The sequence below is a fragment of the Aethalodelphis obliquidens genome, unplaced genomic scaffold (genome assembly GCF_003676395.1).
Source record: "Aethalodelphis obliquidens isolate GAN/ISIS:26980383/991018 unplaced genomic scaffold, ASM367639v1 scaffold56, whole genome shotgun sequence".
NCBI lineage: Eukaryota > Metazoa > Chordata > Mammalia > Artiodactyla > Delphinidae > Aethalodelphis > Aethalodelphis obliquidens.
In genome coordinates, this window is record NW_020838000.1 from 10,349,396 (window position 1) to 10,375,213 (window position 25,818).

At 37.8% G+C, this 25,818-nt stretch overlaps 1 protein-coding gene across 7 annotated transcripts in view; it reads left to right on the forward strand.

The window, feature by feature from the left end:
* Nucleotides 1–25,818, forward strand: part of ANKRD28 (ankyrin repeat domain 28) — a 186,195-nt gene that overhangs the window by 142,221 nt on the left and 18,156 nt on the right. For 6 of the 7 annotated variants that reach the window (XM_027086571.1, XM_027086572.1, XM_027086569.1 and 3 more), the window contains 10 exons: nt 4,420–4,498; nt 5,431–5,545; nt 6,517–6,599; nt 9,901–9,964; nt 10,171–10,239; nt 12,367–12,507; nt 19,358–19,469; nt 20,355–20,381; nt 20,804–20,878; nt 23,953–24,154. In XM_027086571.1, coding sequence (XP_026942372.1) covers nt 4,420–4,498; nt 5,431–5,545; nt 6,517–6,599; nt 9,901–9,964; nt 10,171–10,239; nt 12,367–12,507; nt 19,358–19,469; nt 20,355–20,381; nt 20,804–20,878; nt 23,953–24,154 — 967 coding nt within the window. The remainder of the gene's footprint in view (nt 1–4,419; nt 4,499–5,430; nt 5,546–6,516; nt 6,600–9,900; nt 9,965–10,170; nt 10,240–12,366; nt 12,508–19,357; nt 19,470–20,354; nt 20,382–20,803; nt 20,879–23,952; nt 24,155–25,818) is intronic. The other variant, XM_027086570.1, reaches the window with a different exon arrangement.

Sequence of the window (25,818 nt, forward strand, 5' to 3'; positions counted from 1 at the left end):
TGTCGATCTCCCCTTTATGGCTGTTAGTATTTGCCTTATGTATTGAGGTGCTCCTATGTTGGGTATATAAATATTTACAATTGTTATATCTTCTTCTTGGATCGATCCCTTGATCATTATGTAGTGTCCTTCTTTGTCTCTTGTAATAGTCTTTATTTTAAAGTCTATTTCATCTTATATGAGAATTGCTACTCCAGCTTTCTTCTGGTTTCCATTTGCATAGAATATCTTTTTCCATCCCCTTACTTTCAGGCTGTATGTGTCTCTAGGTCTGAAGTGGGTCTCTTGTAGACAGCATATATATATGGGTCTCGTTTTTGTATCCGTTCAGCCAATCTGTGTCTTTTGGTGGGAGCATTTAGTCCATTTACATTTAAGATAATTATCGATATGTATTTTCCTATTCCCATTTTCTTAATTGTTTGGGGTTCGTTATTGTAGGTCTTTTCCTTCTCTTGTGTTTCTTGCCTAGAGAAGTTCCTTTAGCATTTGTTGTAAAGCTGGTTTGGTGGTGCTGAACTCTCTCAGCTTTTGCTTGTCTGTAAAGGTTTTAATTTCTCCATCAAATCTGAATGAGATCCTTGCTGGGTAGAGTAATCTTGGTTGCAGGTTTTTCTCCTTCATCCCTTTAAATATGTCCTGCCAGTTCCTTCTGGCTTGCAGAGTTTCTGCTGAACGATCGGCTGTTAACCTTATGGGGATTCCCTTGTGTGTTATTTGTTGTTTTTCCCTTGCTCCTTTTAATATGTTTTTTTTGTATTTAATTTTTGACAGTTTGATTAATATGTGTCTTGGTGTATCTCTTTTTGGATTTATGCTGTATGGGACTCTCTGTGCTTCCTGGACTTGCTTAACTATTTCCTTTCCCATATTAGGGAAGTTTTCAACTATAATCTCTTCAAATATTTTCTCAGTCCCTTTCTTTTTCTCTTCTTCTTCTGGAACCCCTATAATTCGAATGTTGGTGTGTTTAATGTTGTCCCAGAGGTCTCTGAGACTGTCCTCAGTTCTTTTCATTCTTTTTTCTTTATTCTGCTCTGCAGTAGTTATTTCCACTATTTTATCTTCCAGGTCACTTATCCGTTCTTCTGCCTCAGTTATTCTGCTATTGATCCCATCTAGAGTATTTTTAATTTCATTTATTGTGTTGTTCTTCGTTGCTTGTTTCATCTTTAGTTCTTCTAGGTCCTTGTTAAATGTTTCTTGCATTTTGTCTCTTCTATTTCCAAGATTTTGGATCATCTTTGCTATCATTATTCTGAATTCTTTTTCAGGTAGACTGCCTATTTCCTCTTCATTTGTTAGGTCTGGTGGGTTTTTATCTTGCTCCTTCATCTGCTGTGTGTTTTTCTGTTTTCTCATTTTGCTTATCTTACTGTGTTTGGGGTCTCCTTTTTGCAGGCTGCAGTTTCGTAGTTCCCGTTGTTTTTGGTGTCTGTCCCCAATGGCTAAGGTTGGTTCAGTGTGTTGTGTAGGCTTCCTGGTGGAGCGGACTAGTGCCTGTGTTCTTGTGGATGAGGCTGGATCTTGTCTTTCTGGTGGGCAGGTCCACCTCTGGTGGTGTGTTTCGGGGTGTCTGTGGACTTATGATTTTAGGCAGCCTCTCTGCTAATGGGTGGGGTTGTGTTCCTGTCTTGCTAGTTGTTTGGCATAGGGTGTCCAGCACTGTAGCTTGCTGGTTGTTGAGTGAAGCTGGGTGCTGGTGTTGAGATGGAGATCTCTGGGAGATTTTTGCTGTTTGATATTATGTGGAGCTGGGAAGTCTCTTGTGGACCAGTGTCCTGAAGTTGGCTCTCCCACCTCAGAGGCACAGCACTGACTCCTGGCTGCAGCACCAAGAGCCTTTCATCCACATGGCTCAGAATAAAAGGGAGAAAAATAGAAAGAATTAGAAGAAAGAAAGAAAGAAAAAAGGAAGGAAGGAAGGAAGAAAAGAAAAAGAAGGAAAGAAAGAAATGGCAGGAAGGAGGGATGGAAGGAAAAAAAGAAAGAAGATAAAGTAAAATAAAGTACGATAAAATATAATAAAGTTATTAAAATAAAAAATAATTATTAAGAAAAAAATTTTAAAAAAACAGACGGATAGAACTCTAGGACAAATGGTGGAAGCAAAGCTATACAGACAAAATCTCACACAGAAGCATACACTCACAAAAAGAGGAAAAGGGGAAAAAATCATAAATCTTGCTCTCAAAGTCCACATCCTCAATTTGGGATGATTCGTTGTCTATTCATGTATTCCACAGATGCAGGTACATCAAGTTGATTGCGGAGCGTTAATCCTTTGCTTCTGAGGCTGCTGGGAGAGATTTCCCTTTCTTTTCTTTGTTTGCACAGCTTCCAGTGTTCAGCTTTGGATTTGGCCCAGCCTTTGCATGTAGTTCACCGGAGGGTGTCTGTTCTTCACTCGGACAGGACGGGGTTAAAAAAGCAGCTGCTTCGGGGACTCTGGCTCACTCAGGCCACGGGTGCGGGAGGGGCACGGCGTGCGGGGCGGCCTGCTGCGGCAGAGGCTGGCATGAAGTTGCACCAGCCTGAGGCTGTGCGTTCTCCCAGGAAAGTTGTCCCTGGATCCTGGGACCCTGGCAGTGGCGGGCTGCACAGGCTCCCCGGAAGCAGGGTGTGGATAGTGACTTGTGCTCGCACACAGGCTTCTTGGTGGCAACAGCAGCAGCCTTAGCGTTTCATGCTCATCTCTGGGGTGTGCGCTGTTAGACGCCCGTCTCTGGAGCTCCTTTAAGCAGCGCTCTTAATCCCCTCTCTTCGCGCACCAGGAAACAAAGAGGGAAGAAAAAGTCTCTTGCCTCTTCGGCAGGTCCAGACTTTTCCCCGGACTCCCTCCCGGCTAGCCGTGGCGCACTTAGCCCCCTTCAGGCTGTGTTCACGCAGCCAACCCCAGTGCTCTCCCTGCGCTCTGACCAAAGCCCGAGCCTCAGCTCCCAGCCCCGCCTGCCCTGGCGGTGAGCAGACAAGCCTCTCGGGCTGGTGAGTGCTGGTCGGCACCGATCCTCTGTGCAAGAATCTCGCCACTTTGTCCTCCGCACCCCTGTTGCTGCATTCTCCTCCGCGGCTCCGAAGCTTCCCCCCTCCGCCACCTGCAGTCTCCACCCGCGAAGGGGCTTCCTAGTGTGTGGAAACCTTTCCTCCTTCACAGCTCCCTCCCACTGGTGCAGGTCCCGTCCCTATCCTTTTGTCTCTGTTTATTCTTTTTTCTTTTGCCCTGCCCAGATACGTGGGGAGTTTCTTGCCTTTTAGGAGGTCTGAGGTCTTCTACCAGCATTCAGTAGGTGTTCTGTAGGAGTTGTTCCACGTGTAGATGTATTTCTGGTGCATCTGTGGGGAGGAAGGTGATCTCCACGTCTTACTCTTCCGCCATCTTCCCCTCGTCCCCAAAATGAATGGTTTTTATAAAGCAGTATAGCCCTGGTTTTTCATAACCTTGCTTATCATGAACACTGCCTCATTGATTTTGTCACTTACCGATTTTTTTTCCCACTCTTCAAGTGTTTATTCCATAATCAGTTACTGTAGAGAACAGAACCCCAATTGTGTATAGGTTGAAAGCAAGAAATATACAGTTTCTCACAATATATCCAGTTGTCAACCCAGATAGCTGTCACACCTTTTCCCACCCCACCGTGTACTTTAAATTTTGGTCAGATAAACAAAATACCCCAAATACTTCTTTCCTTTGTGATGGTCACATGTATGTTTTGATTAACAAAATAATTTTCGGGAAGAAAAGACTTTACCTAACTCGCAATAAAAGATATCACCTAACTCAGGCGTTGTTTTTCTTCATATGTGGAATTCCTCTAGAATTTCAGAATTTCTACATCAAACACACATACAAGGCCAGTCTGGTTTATTATTTTAAGTAATTTGAGAAAATAGCTAACATTATTTGTTACAAATAATTTTAAACAAAATGTGTAAAGTTTTTTAAGTGAATTATAGTTTCTGAAGTTAATTCTAACATTCACTTTTCCTTGGTCAAGGAGGGATTCAGCATTTCTTAGAACAAAAGAATTGTAGCAGTGTGAAATTTTTGAACTGTGGGCAGCACATCCTGGCAGTACCACTTCCAGTGATGTGACCTTGGTCGAATCATTAATATCCTTTGTGCATCAGTTCCCCTACCTGAAATAGGAGTGATGCTAAGATTACACCACACCCACCACTCCAGGCCTTTTTAAAACTATGGGCATTGAGGTTTCTGTATATTTGTGCTTTATGATATACATACTAAAAAATTAGTTCGTAATTTCAAACAGCTGTTTTACTGCCACAGGCTTCAGTTAAACTTAACGCTTGAGTGTAATAGTTCTACAAAGTTGCAAGAGGATATTCAAAATAAAACTAACAATTACATGGTACAGATATAACAAGAATTTTAAATCTCTTGTGTGTTTATTTCAGAGCAAAGATGGAAAAACCCCACTGCACATGACTGCCCTCCACGGTAGATTCTCCAGATCACAAACCATTATCCAGAGTGGTAAAAAGTATTTCTGTTTGTTTTTTTTCTTAAGTGTAGTAAAAGCATCCACATAATGGTGTTGAGGAATTGTCATAGCAGTATACACATTTTTGACACTTGATATCAGAGCTCATGAAAATCAGATAATGAATTTTAAATGCCATGTACATGTATCTTTTGTAATTTTGTTTTTCATTTATTTTTGTATTGTTTCCCTTAGATTATAAATATAATTTCTCTAGCAGTTAGTGTTGGCTTTTGTAAAACATGCTAGATAGAAAACTCTGCCTTTCTACTGCGAACTGTATTATATATTAAGAAAACTTTGTTTCATTTCTCTCTTCCCTTCTGACTATCTTGACCTGTTTTTAGCGTTTTCATTTATTTTCTGAACTTGTCTTCTTTTGCATTTGAATTAGTACTAGGCAGGCTAAACTTTTAAATAAAAAGAACCTTTGGGTACTTTAAAGTAGTATTTTCACAAGCCATGTTCCAAGGAACTGTTTATTAGTAGTCCTGAAGACAGTAGCTGTTCTGATTTTGCAGGGAAAGGGTAGGAATAAGCTCATGATCAAATAATTCATAAAATATTGCATGCTGTCTTCTTGGTGACACAGAGTGTGCACATTAAAGCTTTGGAAAGTCTCACTCTAAAGAAATGTGTTTAATTTCGTTTAAATACAGTGGTTTCCAAACTTATTGGATGCCCAGAACCCTTTTGTAATTTTTAAATCTGTTAAAATCTTATGCTTGTTCACAAAATTGCTTTAAGTGTGAAATCTAACCCCAGGCCTGGCCCAGTAAATGTGCTGTGGATGAAATCTATGGTTAAATTGCTATACCCATTAGTTTGTGCTTTTTATAATTGCATTTTATATCACTTTCCATGTAACAGATTTGACTTGATCGTTATATTAGTCCAGTGTCTGATAGTATGTCCTTTATTGCAGGAGCAGTAATCGACTGTGAGGACAAGAATGGCAACACCCCTTTGCACATAGCAGCAAGGTACGGCCATGAGCTGCTAATCAACACTCTAATTACAAGTGGTGCTGACACTGCAAAGTAAGTACTTCCCAAGGTAGTGTTGATGCCTTGTCAGGGAAACATGTGGATTTTGTCCTCAATGTAGTACTAATTGCTTGAGCTTTATCCTCTTTTTATTGGCGATGTAATAGAATAGAATGTTTAATGTGATTTCATTGGTAAACCAGCATAGGGTATTTTTATATTTTTTTACCCCAGTTCTTTCTAGATTATGAATAACATACTAAAGTTTCCTTGTAAGATTTTGTTTGAAAGATGGATTCTCTTGCATGCTCTGCAGAAAGAAACACCCTACTTTTAAATTGATGTTTATCATTCTTATGTATGTTTTTAAATTTTTATTACCTTTTTTATATGTTTATTAACATGTTTTAAATCTTCTGTTAAACTTTCTGTAAATGGTATGCTACTGTACACTTTTTAACTTTTTTTTTTTTTTTACATGAAGTTGTTGGTTTAGCCATGTAGATATAAATTTGGGCTTTTTTTCCTCATCTCTATACGTAACTAGTTCATTCATTTTATAAAATTTAATTCTTGTGTAAAGATTTCACAATTTTTATTCATTCTCATTTACAAACACAAGTTGCTTCCAAGTTTTTACTATGACAAAAATTACTGCAGTGAACATTCTTAAACATTTTGCCTTGTGGTAATGATTCTCAACATCGGGGCAGGGGGAATGGGTTTTGCTCCTGAGGCAAATGTCTAGAGACATTTTTGGTTGTCATAATTTGGGGAGGAGAGTGTTACTGTCATCCAGTGTAGGTAGAACCTGGGGGCACTGATGACATCCTACAGGCACAGGATAACCCAACCCCCCAGCCCCCAGCCCCCCAGAAAATCCATAGTGATGGTAGTGCTGAGGTTGAAAAGTCCTGCTCCTGCTCTAAGAGGAAAGTTGCTGGATAAGTTAAGTATTGAATAGTTTCTTTTTAATTTATTTAAGTGATTGCATTGTGATGAGGACACTGTCCTGTTCACTTTAGGCGTGGCATACATGGAATGTTCCCCCTCCATTTGGCAGCCTTAAGTGGTTTTTCAGATTGCTGTAGGAAACTTCTTTCGTCTGGTAAGTGGAACCTTCACAGACAGATTATCCCCTTTTACCTCCCCAAACCACCCCCCGCCATCTCTGATTTTAATACAGTCTCTTTATCCTGCTTTTCCAGAATCACATATAGATATGTCCATGTGTGGATCATTTATTAACCCCTCTTAGAAGATGTTGGACCCTTTAATTTTAAGATTTGATTTTCTCTTCAGCTCTGGGAAAGGTTTTATTTTTCCAGTGATTTCCTCCTCTCTCTCTTAGTTGGGGAATGGGGTGTGGAATATTTCTAGAGCAGTCCCTTTGTGTCTAGAAGTAAAATATCTTCATTTGCATGCTTTTTAAGAGCCAGTGGCCAGTTTACAATATCTTGTAGGTTTGTGAAATTATTTATGCCATATCTAATTACTGTCTTAAAATACCACATAATCAGTTTGAAGCAAAACAGGATCAATAGCTTTCTATAACTATTACTACAAAATTATCCTTATTAAATGCATAGAATTACTAAATATATAAGATTTAATTTTTAATGATATTCTATTTCTTAGCGTGTTAGGAAAGTTGAACAGATTTTGTATATTAATACTCTTGATTGCTAAAAGAATTATGGGAAAATTTCAGTGAAAATTAACATATTGTGAGACAGACAGTGAGTTTTTCTTAATGATATCTTTTAAGTGAGGTAATTGTATTTTGAATGTTTTAAGTGTATGTGTGTCCACAAGTCATCACATACCCATTTATCTATGAAGGAGAATTCTAAAAACCTCTTCTCAGTGTTAGTATTAACGTGCAAGTATCAAAGCACCTATGGGTTTAAAAAAAAAGTTTTATTAAGAAATAATTCATGTATCATACAATTCACCTGTTTAAAATTTACAATACAGTGTTTTTCTTAATTCATATTATTTTATTTATTTATTTTATTTTTTTCATTTTAACATCTTTATTGGAGTATAATTGCTTTACAATGGTATGTTAGTTTCAGCTTCACAACAAAATGAATCAGTTATATATATACATATGTTCCCATATCTCTTCCCGCTTGCGTCTCCCTCCCTCCCTATCCCACCCCTCCAGGCGGTCACAAAGCACGGAGCTGATCTCCCTATGCTATGCGGCTGCTTCCCACTAGCTATCTACCTTACGTTTGGTAGTGTATATATGTCCATGCCTCTCTCTCGCTTTGTCACCGTTTACCCTTCCCCCTCCCCATAGCCTCAAGTCCATTCTCTAGTAAGTCTGTGTCTTTATTCCTGTTTCACCCCTAGGTTTTTCATGACATTTTTTTTTCTTAAATTCCATATATATGTGTTAGCATACAGTATTTGTCTCTCTCTTTCTGACTGACTTCACTCTGTATGACAGACTCTAGGTCTATCCACCTCATTACAAATAGCTCAATTTCGTTTCTTTTTATGGCTGAGTAATATTCCATTGTATATATGTGCCACATCTTCTTTATCCATTCATCCGATGATGGGCACTTAGGTTGTTTCCATCTCCGGGCTATTGTAAATAGAGCTGCAATGAACATTTTGGTACATGACTCTTTTTGAATTATGGTTTTCTCAGGGTATATGCCCAGTAGTGGGATTGCTGCGTCATATGGTAGTTCTATTTGTAGCTTTTTAAGGAACCTCCATACTGTTCTCCACAGTGGCTGTATCAATTTACATTCCCACCAACAGTGTAAGAGGGTTCCCTTTTCTCCACACCCTCTCCAGCATTTATTGTTTCTAGATTTTTTGATGATGGCCTTTCTGACTGGTGTGAGATGATATCTCATTGTAGTTTTGATTTGCATTTCTCTAATGATTAGTGATGTTGAGCATTCTTTCATGTGTTTGTTGGCAGTCTGTATATCTTCTTTGGAGAAACGTCTATTTAGGTCTTCTGCCCATTTTTGGATTGGGTTGTTTGTTTTTTTGTTATTAAGCTGCATGAGCTGCTTATAAATTTTGGAGATTAATCCTTTGTCAGTTGCTTCATTGGCAAATATTTTCTCCCATTCTGAGGGTTGTCTTTTGGTCTTCTTTATGGTTTCCGTTGCTGTGCAAAAGCTTTGAAGTTTCATTAGGTCCCATTTGTTTACTTTTGTTTTTATTTCCATTTCTCTAGGAGGTGGGTCAAAAAGGACCTTGCTGTGATTTATGTCATAGAGTGTCCTGCCTATGTTTTCCTCTAAGAGTTTGATAGTTTCTGGCCTTACATTTAGGTCTTTAATCCATTTTGAGCTTATTTTTGTGTATGGTGTTAGGGAGTGATCTAATCTCATACTTTTACATGTAGCTGTCCAGTTTTCCCAGCACCACTTACTGAAGAGGCTGTCCTTTCTCCACTGTACATTCCTGCCTCCTTTATCAAAGATAAGGTGACCATATGTGCATGGGTTTATCTCTGGGCTTTCTATCCTGTTCCATGGATCTATCTTTCTGTTTTTGTGCCAGTACCATACTGTCTTGATTACTGTAGCTTTGTAGTCTAGTCTGAAGTCAGGAAGCCTGATTCCTCCAGCTCCGTTTTTCGTTCTCAAGATTGCTTTGGCTATTCGGGGTCTTTTGTGTTTCCATACAAATTGTGAAATTTTTTGTTCTAGTTCTGTGAAAAATGCCAGTGGTAGTTTGGTAGGGATTGCATTGAATCTGTAGATTGCTTTGGGTAGTAGAGTCATTTTCACACTGTTGATTCTTCCAATCCAAGAACATGGTATATCTCTCCATCTATTTGTATCATCTTTAATTTCTTTCATCAGTGTCTTATTTTTTAAGTATATTCACAGAGGTATGTAACCATGACTACAATGGGTTTTAGAACATTTTCATACCCCCCCCAAAAAAAACCCCTCATTTTCAGTCAGTTCCCCATTTCCTCCCTCCCCCCAGCCCTAAGCAGTCATTAATCTACTTTCCACCTCTATAAATTAACCTATTCTGGACAGTTCATAGAAATGGAATCACCCAAGATGTGGTTTTGTGACTGATTTTTCTCGCTTAGAAATGTTCTGAAAGGTCATCCAGTGTTATAAACATGTATCAGTACTTTATTTCTTTTTATTGCTGAATAATATTCCATTGTATCCTATGACTTTTAAACAAGTACTCTAGCATTTGTTCTAAAACCCCCAATCCTTTAGTGGTAATTTTTTTTTAAATACTGTACATTATTAATCTATTTTCAATTAATTTTTACCTACTTGTAATTCATAGTTTTGTTTAAGATTGGGGGTGTGTGATTTTTTTTTACATATTTTTAATGTAATACTCTAATATAAAGTAACATACCTATACTATTACATAAGATATATTCATTCTTGTAGGATTTGATATAGATACCCCAGATGATTTTGGCAGGACCTGTCTACATGCAGCTGCAGCTGGAGGGTATGTTAACAAAATTTTTACTTTTTTTAAGAAGAGGATAGTTGATCGTGGCAGTTTTATTTTTGTTTCATAAAATATAAATCACAGTGTTTTATTCACTCTACCTCATTTGAAAACACGCTTTTATACTTATTTAAACCTACCAATTTCATTATAATTACAATTTCATTACAATTACATCTTCTCAATGTATTTTTCCTGGGTAGGAATTTGGAGTGCCTAAACCTTCTGCTGAACACTGGTGCAGACTTCAACAAAAAGGATAAATTTGGAAGGTAGGGTGTGATACAGTTCCTCTGTAAAGCCTACTTAATGTTATTTACTTAATGACTTTCTTGACCTCCTAATGTGGCTTCTGAGAGTTAACTGAATAAATCTATGACTTTTGCATTGTGATCATGATTTGTTGAGAGGCCCCAATAAGTAGATAACTTCTGAATATTCATTCTCACCCACAGCCTTCTTCCAGCTGGACCCCTGCCATAGCCCCAGGCTACCAGCCACAGCTTTACTTTATAAGCACTTCTATACCTCTTGTGATGTCATTCCTCTTCCTCCTCCCATAATCATAGCCATGAAAATATAAAACCGCATGGTACCTATGCTCCCTCAAAAAACCCACAAGAGCTGGAGCTCAGTGGTAGTTCTCCATTCCTTCAAGTCATTCTTTTGTTAGAGACTCTGCTGCCTATATTTGGTTCCAGAGCACTAGAAAGAGGGAGGAAACAGGTTACAAATCGATGTGTAATTTTTCTTTCTCCTCTTCTCTGACTCTCCGCACACACCCTGAGCGTGACCCACAGGAAAGCACCTGTGAATGCAGAATCCCTTTGTAGTCACCCAGCCAATCTGCAGTCTCACTGTTCAGCCCCAGGCCTCATTGCTACTTGCATCTGTGATTGCAGTACTTAAAGCCACCATGATCTACTAAGTTACTTAGAATAGGAATTGACCCAGAGTCTGTTAGAACCACATAGGAAAGGACAGAAGGCAATTTGAAAAATAGAGGTGAGCATGCTGTAGTGTGTACAGAAATCTAAATATAATGTACACATGAGACTTATAATGTTATAATCTAGTGTTACCTCAATTTAAAAAAAAATAGAGGTGGCAATATGAGCAAAATTGTGTATCAGGAGTTTGAGAATTTTATCAGAGTATGTGACAAGAGAGGGTGTGTGTGAATCTGTGTCAGTGCATGGGATTGGGCCAGTGCACAGTAGAATTACGTGTGGTAGGGAATCAGAAGTACATATAAGAAAAGAAAAGGAAAAATGACTATCTGACCCCATAATTATTTTGAAGAACAGACTGTTCTTATAAGCCTGCTAATTGAAGGAACTAATGACCCACAAAATCAAAAATCACTTTGTTTGACTTTGGAGTGCAATTTATAGCTAATTTATTTTTATAAGTGTACTTTAATCCAGCTTATATTAGTTAATTTGTAGCACTTGATGCATTCTGTACTACAATTAGGGCACATTCTGAGTTTAGAAGCTTGAAAGTAATTCAGGGTTAATTGCATTTTCAAAAATACTATTACTATATTATACTATTATCCAATAAAGTAAAATAATGCTTAACTGTCATTTCACCAGGTAAATATTTTAGAAAAAATTATACCATGAAGACTCTGGACTAAATTTACCTTCACTTTTCTGTTTTCTTCTTCTTCTTCTGTTTTGTTTTTTTTTAATGAAAGGTCATGGATAATCATAGCTTATTAATCTAAAGACAGAAACTCCTAAATTTAGTAATATTCTTTTTCATTTCAGTAACTGAGAAGAAGTAAGCTACAAATATTCCATCTCTAGAAATTAACAGTACTCTAAACTCTTCAAAATGATGAACAGCCTTCAAAACTATGCATTTTCTGCTTGAGGAATCTGATATTACTGTGCAGCTCTACCATATAGTTGATATATCAGCATCCTTTTTAATGCTTCTGTATTTTTCTTACTCTTTATTCCTCTACTGAAACAGGAACAGAAGCTGCTACCTATGAAACATCTCTATTAGTATAGGGGAAGCTTTGTTAAATGAAAGTTTTCTCAGATTGCTGATGGCATTAGGGAGGGAAAAAAAATAAGTTTTCAAGTTTTGGAGCAGAATATGAAGGATATCTGTAATTCACTCAAAAGACTGGAATTGTTACTGTCTGGGGACCATGAAATGATTTAATTGTGTTCCTGTCTTATTTTGTATTCTTAGAGGCTCTTTGCCATCTTAGTTTCTCCTCCAAGCTTTCTGTCTGGCCCTCCAAAAGACTTAGGTATATGGCAGAAATCAATCTCAGGCTTTCTATAAATATTTATAACTGGGTGGATCAACTGTGCTCTTGTTTACTGGTTTGTGTCCCTGACTTTTTTTTTTTTTTTTTAATTAACTTGGGCAAAAAGATCTCCACTGCACTATGCTGCTGCCAACTGCAACTACCAGTGCCTGTTTGCTCTTGTGGGCTCAGGAGCAAGTGTGAATGACCTTGATGAAAGAGGATGCACACCCTTGCACTATGCAGCTACGTCAGACACAGATGGCAAGTAAGTATCATGTGGTGAGAATGAAGGATTGTTTCTATCTGGCAGTTTTTATAGCAAATTTGTATTTCCTTTTTTGTACTTTTTATTATTGATTATCTTTCCCTGATGCTCTAGTAGAGAAAATAAGTTGTTTTCATAATTATTCCTAGTCATAGTTATTACCCACCTACTTCTACTCAGCAGCCTGCGTTATGAACTAATCGGGTAGAAGAAAGATCAAGGTCCCTTTTCATCCTCCCTTCCAAAAACACATCTTAATATCTATCACCTCCATGTTTTTTCCACCTGGCTTCTTAGAGGCAACAGTCTTGAGTATATCATAGGGAAAGGGAAAGAGGCAAGAGGTACACAGACAATGCCATCCGAAGATTGAGCAGAGATTGGAATGCCAGTATTCTTCAGAGGTAGAAAGTTCGTATTTGTAAGGGATCCCTGTAAATTGGTATTCAAATAGGGAATAATTGAACTGGCAGAATCTGGCACATAGTTGATACTGAATAGTGCTTAAATAAGTAAATTATGTAGATAATGGAGTAGTGAGTAAATGTTGTCCAAGAATGACTTAATAAAATCAAAAGAATGAGAGATCTATAAATTCTTTCATAATTAATATTCACCCAAAGTTGATCAGACCCATTTATAGTACCTTAATGTATATTGCCTTCTTGGAAGAAAATGAACTCATTAGAGACAGAGAAGAAATCTTCAATGTCTGTGGTATTCCTCATGAGTCTGGGTCAGTGAAGGGTAGGAAAAACAAATAATGGTTTCTGGGGAAAGATTTTATAAAATATACTTCAAGGAAGTTGCATTTAACACAGAACTATTTCCTTGGTTTTTAATGTTTACTTTTTTACCTTCAAAATAAAAAGCATAATTTGATGGTATTACTCACAAATATTAATTTATTATAAATTCTGTAACTAATTTCAAATCCATTTCTATAAGTAACACTTCGTTATGTTGGATTTGTGTCTAAAATCCTAATCTTGAAAGCATTAGTAAAATATACTATCAGCCCTTTGTATCTACTGGTTTTGCATCTGCAGATTCAGAGGGTCGACTATATTCATTGTAGGGTTGTGTTCATTTATTATAAGGGACTTGAGGGTCCAAGTCTACGGTCTTTGGTATCCTCGAGTACTCTTGGAATCAGTCCCCCTTAGATACCGAAGGATGACCGTATTTTCTGTTTGGAGGAATATATCACTTTATACAATTTCATGTATACCAGAATAGTTAGATATAGATAGGTTTTGGGAGAAGCTAAGTTATTTGAAGTATGTTTTTGGATAGTAGAGCTTTAAAGAAAATCTCTGATAGAGACTTTGTAAATCAGAAAATATTTTGGTAAACTTGGGTAAGTAGATTATCCTCTGATTTATAAATTTTGTAATTTCAGGATTTGATTTATAGATTTTCCTAAAATAGATTATACCCCAAATGACTGTCACCATCAGAAGTCCTTTACCACTGTTCCCATAAACTGTTTATTGGGTACTGCCCAGCATGATCTAAGTAAACTCCACTGAGTTCATGTACACACAGACAGAGGTTACCCAATGGTCCTCCTGCCCTTATACAATTACATTAAACCTGAATTCTTATGCAGGAACAAGAGAATAACAATGTTCAACCTATACTGTTTGAGATTTGTGGTTTTATTTTAAGCCTGTCTACTTTTTCTTTAGAAGTATGCTTAGTACTAAAGTGAATTAAATTGTTAGTTTTCTCACCTAATATAAACTGTTTTGAGCAATAGTCTAGAGCAGGGGTCCCTAAACCCTGGGCTGTGAACTGGTACTGGTCCGCGGCCTGTTAGGTGAGTGGCGAGCGAGTGAAGCTCATCTGCCGCTCCCCATCGCTCGCATTACCGCCTGGACCGTCCCCGCCACCCACTCGCCCCCCGATCCGTGGAAAAATTGTCTTTCGCAAAACCGGTCCCTGGTGCCAAAAAGGTTGGGGACCGCTGGTCTAGAGATACTTATTACTTAAACACTTAATTCTCAGTATGTCCACAAGCAACCTGGTGTACCAGAAAGAACATGAGCTTTATCCAAAAGACCCAGCTGAAATCATGGGGGCTTCACATTATACCTCTCTGAGCCTGAGCAAATAATTGTTAGGCAAAATCTTCTTTATCTGTAAAATTAGAATGAAGTGTACTTAGAATTGTGGGGAAAACTGAGGGCATGTGTATAAAAGAATCTAGCACTGTTTTTTGGAGCCTCTTTCTTATCTTTGAAGTATCAAAGTCCCAGAGGTCTTGTCTGATGCCATCATTTATTGCCTCAGTGATTTGTTCCCTGGGAACCTTCTGGAAACTATTCACTACAGTAACCATTTTAGGATACCAGAGGCATCCTTTCAGTAAGTGATTGTTTCGGAGGCTTAAATAGTAGAATTAAAGAGTTGGTTTATTTTTCTGAACTCCAAGGATTTAATTCCCAGGAATAGGTTGGATAATAAGAGAATCTGGAATAATTCTTTCTGCTGCCAAAGCCAGAGTGAAATATTTTCTAAAAGAAGAAACAAATTCCCCATGACTTCAAATACTGTTATTCAGTAATGTGTGTTCGTTGGTTTGTTTCTTTAATGATTATTTAATAATGTCCTGTCAGCATCCCCAGGGAAAGTTGTATATACTTTGGGATTTTTGACACTCTGCCACCGGTTTTCTGCTGTTCAGAAGTGACATAAGTAATTGCAGTTCTACTCTGCCTTGTGTGCCTGTCTTTACTTGCAGTAAATGGAAAAATACATGAAATCGTTCCTACTCATTCTACTCATCCTGCTAGTCACCCCCATCATCCTGATGCTGACGTTCACTCTAGGCAGTCATGACTCAGCAAACAAATATATAGTTATTTTCACGGGAAAAACATACTAAATATATTAATTATTAACAAATAAAATCCTCTTTGCCATTTGAAGAAAAATAGGACTGGCTATGAGCATGATGGTGAGGACCTACCCCACGCCTGTGTGGTGTGTATAAGAGAAAGGGAAGGCTGGGGTTATTTATTGTGATTACATATAAGGAAGAAATCCTCCTCATGCCTTTTCTTCTGTGATAACTACCATTAACAGAAGTATTTCTATATGTTTATGTAGATCATTTCACATCCCTCACAGTGTAATCAGAGTTATGAACCTGGTACATGTCTGTCCATAGGCTTTTCTGTGTTCATATGGTTATATATACATGTGTTTATGAATGCATAGATATATTTCACCAAGATACACTTTTATGGAGATAGATGTTCACAAAAATGGGATCATATTTTGACTTCTAATAGCATTGTTTATTTTTGTCTGTTTTGAACTTTATATAAATGGAATCATACAGTCTTTTGTTTGGAACTTTTATAATCCTTAGGTTTATTCCTAAGTATTTGATATTTTTATTGCCAAAATAAATCTATCTTTAAATTTCCTTTGTTGTGAAACAGAGAAATATATTTGACTTTTGTATACAACTTTGCATTCAGCAGCCTTGTTAAACCTGTTTTATGTATGCATGTAAGACAGAACTGGGTTTGATTCTGGCTCTGCCACTTGCTGTGAGACCTTGGGCAGGTTACTTAACCTCTCTGCACATTTCATCTGTCAAGTGGGAATAATAGTCTGACCTTAACTCATGGCCATATGAGGTACAGAATATCTGAATTGCTTAGAACAATACCTGACACATTGTAATCTTCCTGTAAGGATTAGTTGTATTTTTTTAAGCTATGCTTAATATCTTTTTTTGTCAATCAGACACTTGTATACCATGATTGGGGAGAGTAGAGTTAGGAGGGCCTCTGGTGACAATGCCACATCCTCTGCCCTGGGCCGAGTGGTCCTCTCCCAGGGCTCTGACCAGCCGTGGGACACATGGATTTGACTTAGTCTGAACCTGCACCAGAAAAAGTGGTAGGAGCCCATGGACGGTAGGGGAAGAGTAGGAGAAGTTTAAATAGTTTGAAAATCACTCTGATTTGAATTACATGCTTAATTGGGATGAGGATATTTGTCTAACAAATGAAGAAAACAGAATATTTAACAGTAAGTTTGGTTTATTACTTAGCCATTTAGCCATAAATATTCCTCCAGATTTTGCATACATGGTTTATTTTAGGGAAATAAGAGAAATTATAGAAAATCTTCGTTTCTTAATTTTCTGAGTTTTATAAAATGAGCGTGTGTTAATTTACAATGAGAAAAAAAAATTTAAGATTGACTCTCTCCCCTCCACCTCATTTGCAAATCAAAAGTGAGGTTCAGATTTTCAAGATCAAGCAATTTTGTGGTTCAGAATTTTATAAACACCCAGGTTAAAGTGTCACTAACTCATTAACCCCTGTGCTGAAGCATTTGTAGCTTAGAAAGAACACTTGAAGAAAAGACCCAAGGCCTAGTCCTTGCTTTGCCATATTCTAGCCAGAAGATTAGGAGCAAGTCATTTAATTTTCCTGAATGTCAGTAATTTTTTTCATTTGTTAAAGGTAATACTTACAAAGTAGTCATGAAAATTCATATTGCTTAGCAAAATTTGAAAGGCGTGGCAATAGAAGTAATTTTATAATTATAAATCAACTCAGTCTTTGTTTTGTTATAGGAGACCAATCATCTAGTAATATGAAGGTAGACAAAGAAATAATGATTTGATAACTACTGCATGTATTATGGTTGAATTATTTCAAACCATTTAATGTTGTATACTTGCAACTAGTAAATATAAGTAGTGCTTTGAGACTTGCTCTCCTACTTCCGAAAGTAAACATGAACTTACCTACTTGTTTTACTTTCCTTAAATAAGTCAGTTTTTTTTTCCCCCAGTACTCATGTATCAGCAAGTTATCTTAAAATAGTTTGTTCCACTGATAGAATCTGCCTTGTGTTCAGGTCCCAGTAGGGAGAACTATTTCTGTTTTACCATTCACATCTAGAGAACTTGATTAAAGGTAAAAAGATGTGCCCTTGGGTGAAATGTTTCTGCCTTAAAGCAGTGAGACTGTCCTTCCAGGCCAGCAGGTCTTTCCTTCATCCCAGTGAGGATTGACCTGTGAGCTGGTACCTAAGCAGACTGTGTACAGAGTCTACACACTGCCTGAGATACTTCCTGGAGTGCCCTCAGAGCTAGTTTAGGAATACCGAGAAACACCAGGCTTGTTCCTTAGAGTCAGATTCGGGTGATGTCGTTCTATCATAGTGATATGCATTTCATCATCATTTTCACTGCATATAAATATCAAAATCCCACTTAAAAGGATGAACGTTTGCTACCATTAAGGATATTATAATAAATGTAGATTCTGTAAGTAATTCCTAAGAGATCTAAAGTACTTTAAGTAATTAGCATTAAAGAAATAAGGGTTGGCATTGCAAAGAATGGTCCTCATACATATATGATAGAGTTACTGGGTGATCAGTTACATCGCTCCATTGTTCCTTTCCACTTGTTCTTATAACTTCATTATGCTTTTGGAAACTTAACAAGTAGTGTCTGATTATAGATTTCCCCCCTAGTGGTAGAGTTAGTAGTTATTTAGACATACTGCAATATTAGACAAATTATCACTGAATAATTATGGACTTGGAATTTGAACATGAATGGTTTTAGATTATTTAGTTGAATTCCTACTCCCATCTATCAAATGAATAAACAGAAGCCATTTCACCATAAAGGTGAAACGATTTGCCCAAGATCGTTGGTATCAAACTAACTCTCACAATAAATCTTTTAATTTCTAATTCAGTACTCTTTTTTTTTTTGCTACAGTAACATTTATCAGAATTATAACAAATTGTGAACCTTATAATCCTTTTATTTAAAAAAAATTTTTTTAACATCTTTATTGGAGTATAATTGCTTTACAATGGTTAGTTTCTGCTGTATAACAAAGTGAATCAGCTATACGTATACATATATCCCCATATCTCTTCCCTCTTGCGTCTCCCTCCCACCCTCCCTATCCACCCCTCTAGGTGGTCACAAAGCACGGAGCTGATCTCCCTGTGCTGCGTGACTGCTTCCCACTAGCTATCTCTTTTACGTTTGGTGGTGTATGTATGTCCATGCCACTCTCTCACTTTGTCCCAGCTTACCCTTCCCCCTCCCCGTGTCCTCAAGTCCATTCTCTACATCTGCGTCTTTATTCCTGTCCTGCCCCTAGGTTCATCAGAACCACTTTTTTTTTAGATTCCATATATATGTGTTAGCATATGGTATTCGTTTTTCTCTTTCTACAATGAGGTATCACCTCACACCAGTCAGAATGGCCATCATCAAAAAATGTTACAGTCCTTTTAACATTACTTTCCTCATATTTTAATAGCACAGGAATAAAGTATTTCCCATGGGAAGGTCTTTCGTGTTACCTACATACCACTTTTACATCGTTCCCACACTTTTCATGTCTCTGATGCAAGATCCTTGAATTCTGACCTTGGTTTTGGGAGATATTTTTACATCCTTTCTTGAGCTTCCTAATGAGATGCCATACTAACTGTGTATTCCAGAAAGATTGGATGCTCCCCACCACTAAGAGTTTAATCCTGTCAAACGTTATTTGAGTCGACTAGCTGGTGCCATAAATATAGACTGTATACGAAACAGTCTTCAGGTATACTGAACTTGCTGCCAGACTGTGGATAAAGAAGATTCTCTTATGAACGTTTTGTTTGTACTTTTACGATACTTACAGTCAATATCATTTAAATGACAAATGTATGTAGTGTAGATGTGTTTATGATTTTTACATTACTCAAATGTAAGAAAAATTTCCAGTTTTGAGCTTGTCTCTGTTTTTATCATTGGTTAAAATGCAGGATTTAGAATTTTGAATATATCTTACTCTAATAGGTGCCTGGAATACTTATTAAGAAATGATGCAAATCCAGGGATCCGGGACAAGCAAGGATACAATGCAGTTCATTATTCAGCTGCATATGGTCACCGTCTGTGTCTTCAGCTGGTAAGATTCCTGATTTCTTGTGGAAGGACCAATGTAAGTTTATATTCTAATAATGTAATGACAGTGAGAATAAATGAACCAAGAAACAAATGCCTTTTAACATTTTTAGAATCCCTATCCTTCCTAAATTCATACTTGCCTCACTAAGCTTTCTCTCATTCCCTTTTCCCTTTCACAGAGAAAGGAGGAAATTAGATCTCTGGAGAGGGCTCCCTTAGAGCCCCCCATCCAAGTAGCATTCACTGCCCCTGCCCCTTTAAATGTTTTCCGGAACGTTTTAAAGAACTGTAACTGTGTCGTATGTCAGAAATACGTGTTTCTGTGAGAGGAAGCTTCCCCCTGTGTATTCAGGAATTCCGAAAGACCCAGTCTTCTGTCAGTCTCTCCTGACAAGGGAGACTCATCTCACCATTCACCCCACTTTGCCAAACCAAAGGGAGAGTAAAAGACAAGTTAAATGATTCTGAAGTGTGTAGCACATGCTTCACGTTAGAGGTTTCTTCATTTAGACCTACTTATAAATTATATTAACGTTGGTTCCCTTAAAGGGGAAATAAAATTCAAGGAGGGTGGGTATAAAAGATAGAAAAAAGAGGTTGACATACTTAATATAGCATTTAGAACCCTGCTACAGAAGTAGTATTTCCTTAGTTTATTATGGTAGCTTTAGACTAAAATCTGAGACCCATGTGTATAGATTTGTGGTCTATTATATTGTACAATTGTTTATTTAAAAGACTTCATTTTTGGAGGCAAAGGAAGCACAAGTTCAGAATAGAATTTAACAAAGCCCTATGTAAATAGAGACATGTAGTTAACATTTATCTCTTTACTGTATATGACTGCTTCCTCAACTAAGTATTTTTATTTTAAATTTTATTTCAGATTGCAAGTGAAACTCCTTTAGATGTTGTAAGTATTAATTAGTCAGTTTTCCCCCTAATACTGAGTATTTAAATATTTGCTCTTACTAGAGCTGGAGCCTGTCTTACACATTCCTGGGAACAAAGATAGTGACAGAAATCATGTTTGCAGGGGGAGGGAAGGTTCTTACTTGGTGGTAATTAAATGGCATTTCTCTCAAACTCTAAGTTTATAGCCCTCTCTCAAAGCTCTTAGCATGTGGTCCTTACCACATTTTCAGGATAATCCATTCCATAAGGTTGCTGAATTTAGTTTTCATAATAATAATGGTCTGGGATTTTTAAATCCATATTCAAGTATCAGTTTATACTCTAAAATGAATTTGAACTTGGGGGAGGGGGACCAGGAATAACTGCTGTGGTATGTCTAAAAGTACCATTTCTGACACTTAAAATTCTTTTCTTTCTCAGTTAATGGAAACCTCGGGAACAGACATGCTGAGTGATTCAGACAATAGAGCAACAATAAGCCCTTTACACTTGGCTGTGAGTATTGCCTTCACAGCCAGCTTGATGGCTGATTTACTGAAAATGTCTCATATCTGTTTGTGTTGACTCAAACTAGTACCCAGAACTTTTGGTCCATATAGTGATGATCATGGAGTTAAAACTGTAAGAACTTTCTTAACTCAGAGAATTCTTGAATGTACTTCTGTTTCGTTTGTTTGTTTGTCTTAAAAAAAAAAGGTCGGGGGGGGGGGGGGGGTGGGGGGGGGGGGGTTTGAGCTTCCCCCAAGGCCTGCCCTAAGGAGAGAATATGCCTGAGATGTGAATTTTAAAATGACCCACCCTAGTGGAATGGCTTCTGACTTCTTAAGCAGACGATATAAGAACTGTAATTTCTGTGGTATTTCTAAAACTTTTTGCTTACTTTGTGATTTTGGGGTGCTAAGTTTGTGTTCACTGGTCCTTCACTTGCTCATGCTATAGGATTTAACTACATGGTCTGTAATGTTCCTTCTAGCTTCAGATGCCACTGAATTTTTCCTCTTAATGTTCATCACTAAGAGGAGGAGATTAAAAGAGAGTGTGACAGTTCTTTTAAGTCAAATATGGAAATGAATTACCTTAGGAAATTTCAAGCAGAGCCCAATCTAGTTCTTCCTGCGCTGAAAGAAGAATTTATCTTTGAAATAAAGCATGTTGTGGGGAGCTGGGGGACTTTGAGAATCAGGAGAATTGGGTACTGTCACTATTTGTGAGACCTCTGATTTTAAGTATAGTAAAATGCTTATAAGGGTCTCTACTTAGGTTAATGTGTATCACAAGTCCAGTGATCCATTTAATTGTTTATTCTCACATATACTATTATTTTTTATTTTAATATTCTCCTGGCATATTTTCTAACACTGACACATGTACACTGAATTTTCTGCTTTGTCTTTCTCCCCCTTTCTCCCCAGCAGTACTTCCTACCATGGTCTAAATAACTAAGAAGACATGCTGAAGCTTCCTTTTTCCTTGCCCTTTGGGTCTTTGGAAATACTGTCTACTCTCCCAGACTTGCATAATAAATAAGTCATCTGGAAGTGCAAAGCTAGCATGGAGAAAATAGCTATTTTACTATGGGTGGCAAGAAATGACGTCTGAGCAGATGACTAGGCAGTTCTTCCTGCATCATTATCATCATTCTTATAATAATAGCGCCTCATCTCTTGAACACTTACTAGGTGCCAGACTAAGGACTTTGCCAAGTTTTTGAATGCATTATCTCAAAAACTTCAGTTTTTTAACTAGTTATTTTACTTCATGGCTATTGAGAATAGTGCTGTTATTAACATGGGTGTGCTAAATAGTGTTTTTAAGCTGAAATGGAAACAATTTTGTGATTTCATAATTAGGCTCAATGAAATGTGGTTATACCACCACTCTTGCATTTTGTACCCATCCCTAGGAGGTTTTTCAGAAATTACTGAAGTGATTTTTCTCCTTCCAAACTCTCCCAATCCAGGACGACTTGATGCAGTAAAAACACGCTGGCTTGAGGACTCAGGAAACTGGCCTTGGTCCTGCCTTCGCACATACTAGGCTTCTAAGCCTCTTGTCCCAGTCCAGTCAGAGCCATCGTGAGGGGAAGACTCCTGTGGCAGATTACCCTGGCTCTAGCCGTCCTTATTTTCCCTCTGCTTCTTTTTATACCACCTTCTGCATATACTGTGCCTCTCACAGTTCATTTTTAATAGCATAATTTTGTTGACCTGGTATTGAGGAACAAGGTTAGATGTGATCCTCAGACAGTAGAGCTCAGAGATCTCCAGTCACTTTAACCTTTGAGGGAGTCAGAAACATCAAGAGGTCAGTAAGGCCCAGAGCAGCTTCACCTCCTGCTGGTGCTTTCTGACATTTCCCACAAGAAGTGGTTTTATAGCCCTTTGGTACATTGCGGGGCCCTCTTTTTTTTTTTTTTTTGCGGTACGCTGGCCTCTCACTGTTGTGGCCTCTCCCGTTGCGGAGCACAGGCTCAGTGGCCATGGCTCACGGGCCCAGCCGCTCCGCGGCATGTGAGATCTTCCCGGACCGGGACACGAACCCGTGTCCCCTGCATCGGCAGGCAGACTCTCAACCACTGCGCCACCAGGGAGGCCTTGCAGGGCCCTCTTTCTAGCTGAGTATCTCTTTTTAGAAGCAGGTGACATTTAGCACAAATATGGTAGAATTTTATATTTTTCAATTCCCTAATGAAAAGTTCACATGTGATCATTTACAGTTTGCCTGTATGTGCTAAGCTGCAGGGCTGAAAGGTATCAGAAAATGACTTGTCCCTTAGCTAAAAGGGGTGGCATGAGTGAACCAGAGGAGACATTCCTTCCCCATCAGAACTGTGTCGTTATTGCCTTATGTCCTGCTCAGCATCTAGTCCAATAAGAGTAATAGATGTTCAGTTGACATGTTGGTTTTTGAAATGAATTCTCTGGAAAGCAGACTGTGTAAAGAAGGGGATTTCAGTCAGTCGGGTTTCAAACAAATCTCTCAATCTTCTTGCTCTGCTGTACTGCTAGGACAGTGTGTAGCACATGGCAGTTTTTCAAGCAGGGCTCAGCCTAAATATTTTTGAAAAGAAATGTTTATTTTTGAGATGGCACGTTATGGGATGGAGTAGTCATTTTAATTTGAGAAATCAGAAGGCTCAAGTACTAGCTGAACTTCAGTTGCAACTATATCTATGATTTAAGTGTAGTAACACTTTATCGGGGAGTGAAGGGGGGGCACAGAACACGGGCTCTGGAATCATAGACTTAGAGTGAAAGCCTTCATTGAACCCATGTCACACATCATTGAATGTCTGCCATGAACCAGACATTGTATACTCGTGAAAAGATCACCTGTCATTTGAACTTTTATTATTTGTGGAATACCCATTCCCTAACACTGTAGCCTACTAATTGATTATTAGAAAAATTTGTAGGTAACTTTCTGAATTATCAATACAGAAGTTTTAGATTATCTCAAATATAATGATGTAAGACAAGTTTGCTTACTACTCCCTTTATGTTTTCTAGGGTTTCTAAGAAGTCAGTCTAAATATGTATTTTTTAATTTATATTTTTATTTATTCCCAGGCCTATCATGGTCACCATCAAGCACTAGAAGTGTTAGTACAGTCTTTGTTAGATCTTGATGTGAGAAACAGTAGTGGAAGAACACCCTTGGACCTTGCAGCATTTAAGGGCCATGTAGAATGTGTGGATGTTCTCATTAATCAGGGAGCCTCAATCTTAGTCAAAGATTACATTTTGAAGAGAACACCTATACATGCAGCAGGTATGTCAAAGACTATGAATGATTTTATTTACCACTTTCCATCTAATGCTCTTCTTTTTCAATTTCTTGTATATTATACTCCTGGTAATTGTTTTAACAATTTTGACTTTAACAGTTCTAATGATTCTACTCTCAGGGGAAAACCAACAGCAAGATTATAATCACTTTAAAAAAATATCTACCTTAGAAATCGGATTTATATAATAGTCTAACTTCTGAAGTACTTTATCAACAAAAAAAATACAATTTTTTTTTACTGCTTTTTGATGGAAATTCTTTTGGATTGGTATGTGCTTTCATTTAATAACTGATAAACATTTTACTTACTGTACCAGGGTACTGCATTAAACATTTAATCAGACAGGAATACAGAGTGCCTGCTATGCAAGAACTACTCCATGGAGTGTTTTGTGATGTTGTAGATGTGTGAAAATGCAAAACTACATAACAATGCCACTGTGATGACTCAGTACCCGCTGTGTCACTAGCAGATGCAGATTCACAACTCTCTACAGGAATTACTACAAGGCAGTATTAATTTTAAATAATGAATTCAAGACTGGTATATGTGAAGAAATCCTAGCCAAGTATTTGTCTCATCCCCCGTAGGCCATCTTCGTATGGTTAGATTCATTTCACTTAGTCTGTTTTTATAGGGTGATCCTTAAAATGGATCCATTTGAATGTAGGTCTGGGACTTTGCTTCTGGTCATTTGGAAAACTTACATTTTAGAAGACTATAGGTAACACCCACTGTTGCTCCAGAGCAGCCTTTCAGAAACTATCAGATAATCAAGCAGGGCTCAAAGAAAAAAATTTTAATAATGGATTAAAAGTTCTAATAAGGATATGTATATAAACTGCTATATGGTAAAAACAAGAAGTCAAAATGCTATCATTTTCTGTTACCTTATTCTGAAAAAGAGTGACGTTGTATATTATTCTGCAACTTGAAACATTATATTGTAAGCACATTATTTGCAGAGCTAATTTAAAGCTTTCATGGAGTGTTTGCACTCTTAATAGATAAATATTGAACCAAGACACTAGTAAGTCCCTCAGAAGTGGCTGACCAATGCCATATAATTCATAAGTCCTACCCACTGAAAGAGTTACAGGTTACTGTTAGCACCCACCTCTTCAATAAATGCAAGCCTTGGTTAGAACCAGGATGCCTTTCAAATTTGGAGACCTGCTGGGGAGCATCTTACTCTTAAATCATAGAAAGGACATTGGTTCTGGATGTGAGCCAGTCCTTTCCCACAGGGATCTTATGCCTGATGCTTTGGGTGTTGAGCTTAGACGATACGAATACTCATCAGTAGCTGCTGTGTACTGAGTATCCGTGAATCCAGTTTAAAAAAAAAATGATGGGCCAAACAGAATTTCCTTGAAGTATCCCCAAGGATCACATCTAAAATCAAGAAAGAAGGAGGACTTTCACTATCAGGAATAAAAATATTTCCCAGACGTCCTCCAGACTTCTTAACATTTCAGTGGGCAGAACTTGAAACCAGTCATTGGCAAAGGAGAATGGGGTTGATGTGATTGACTTGTCTGATCATGATTTCATCCCTTGGCTGGAGGCAGGCTGCCCTTCCTGACCACATTGGCACCACCAGAGAGCTAAATAAAATGAGCATTTTCTTTCTTGCCTGTTAAGT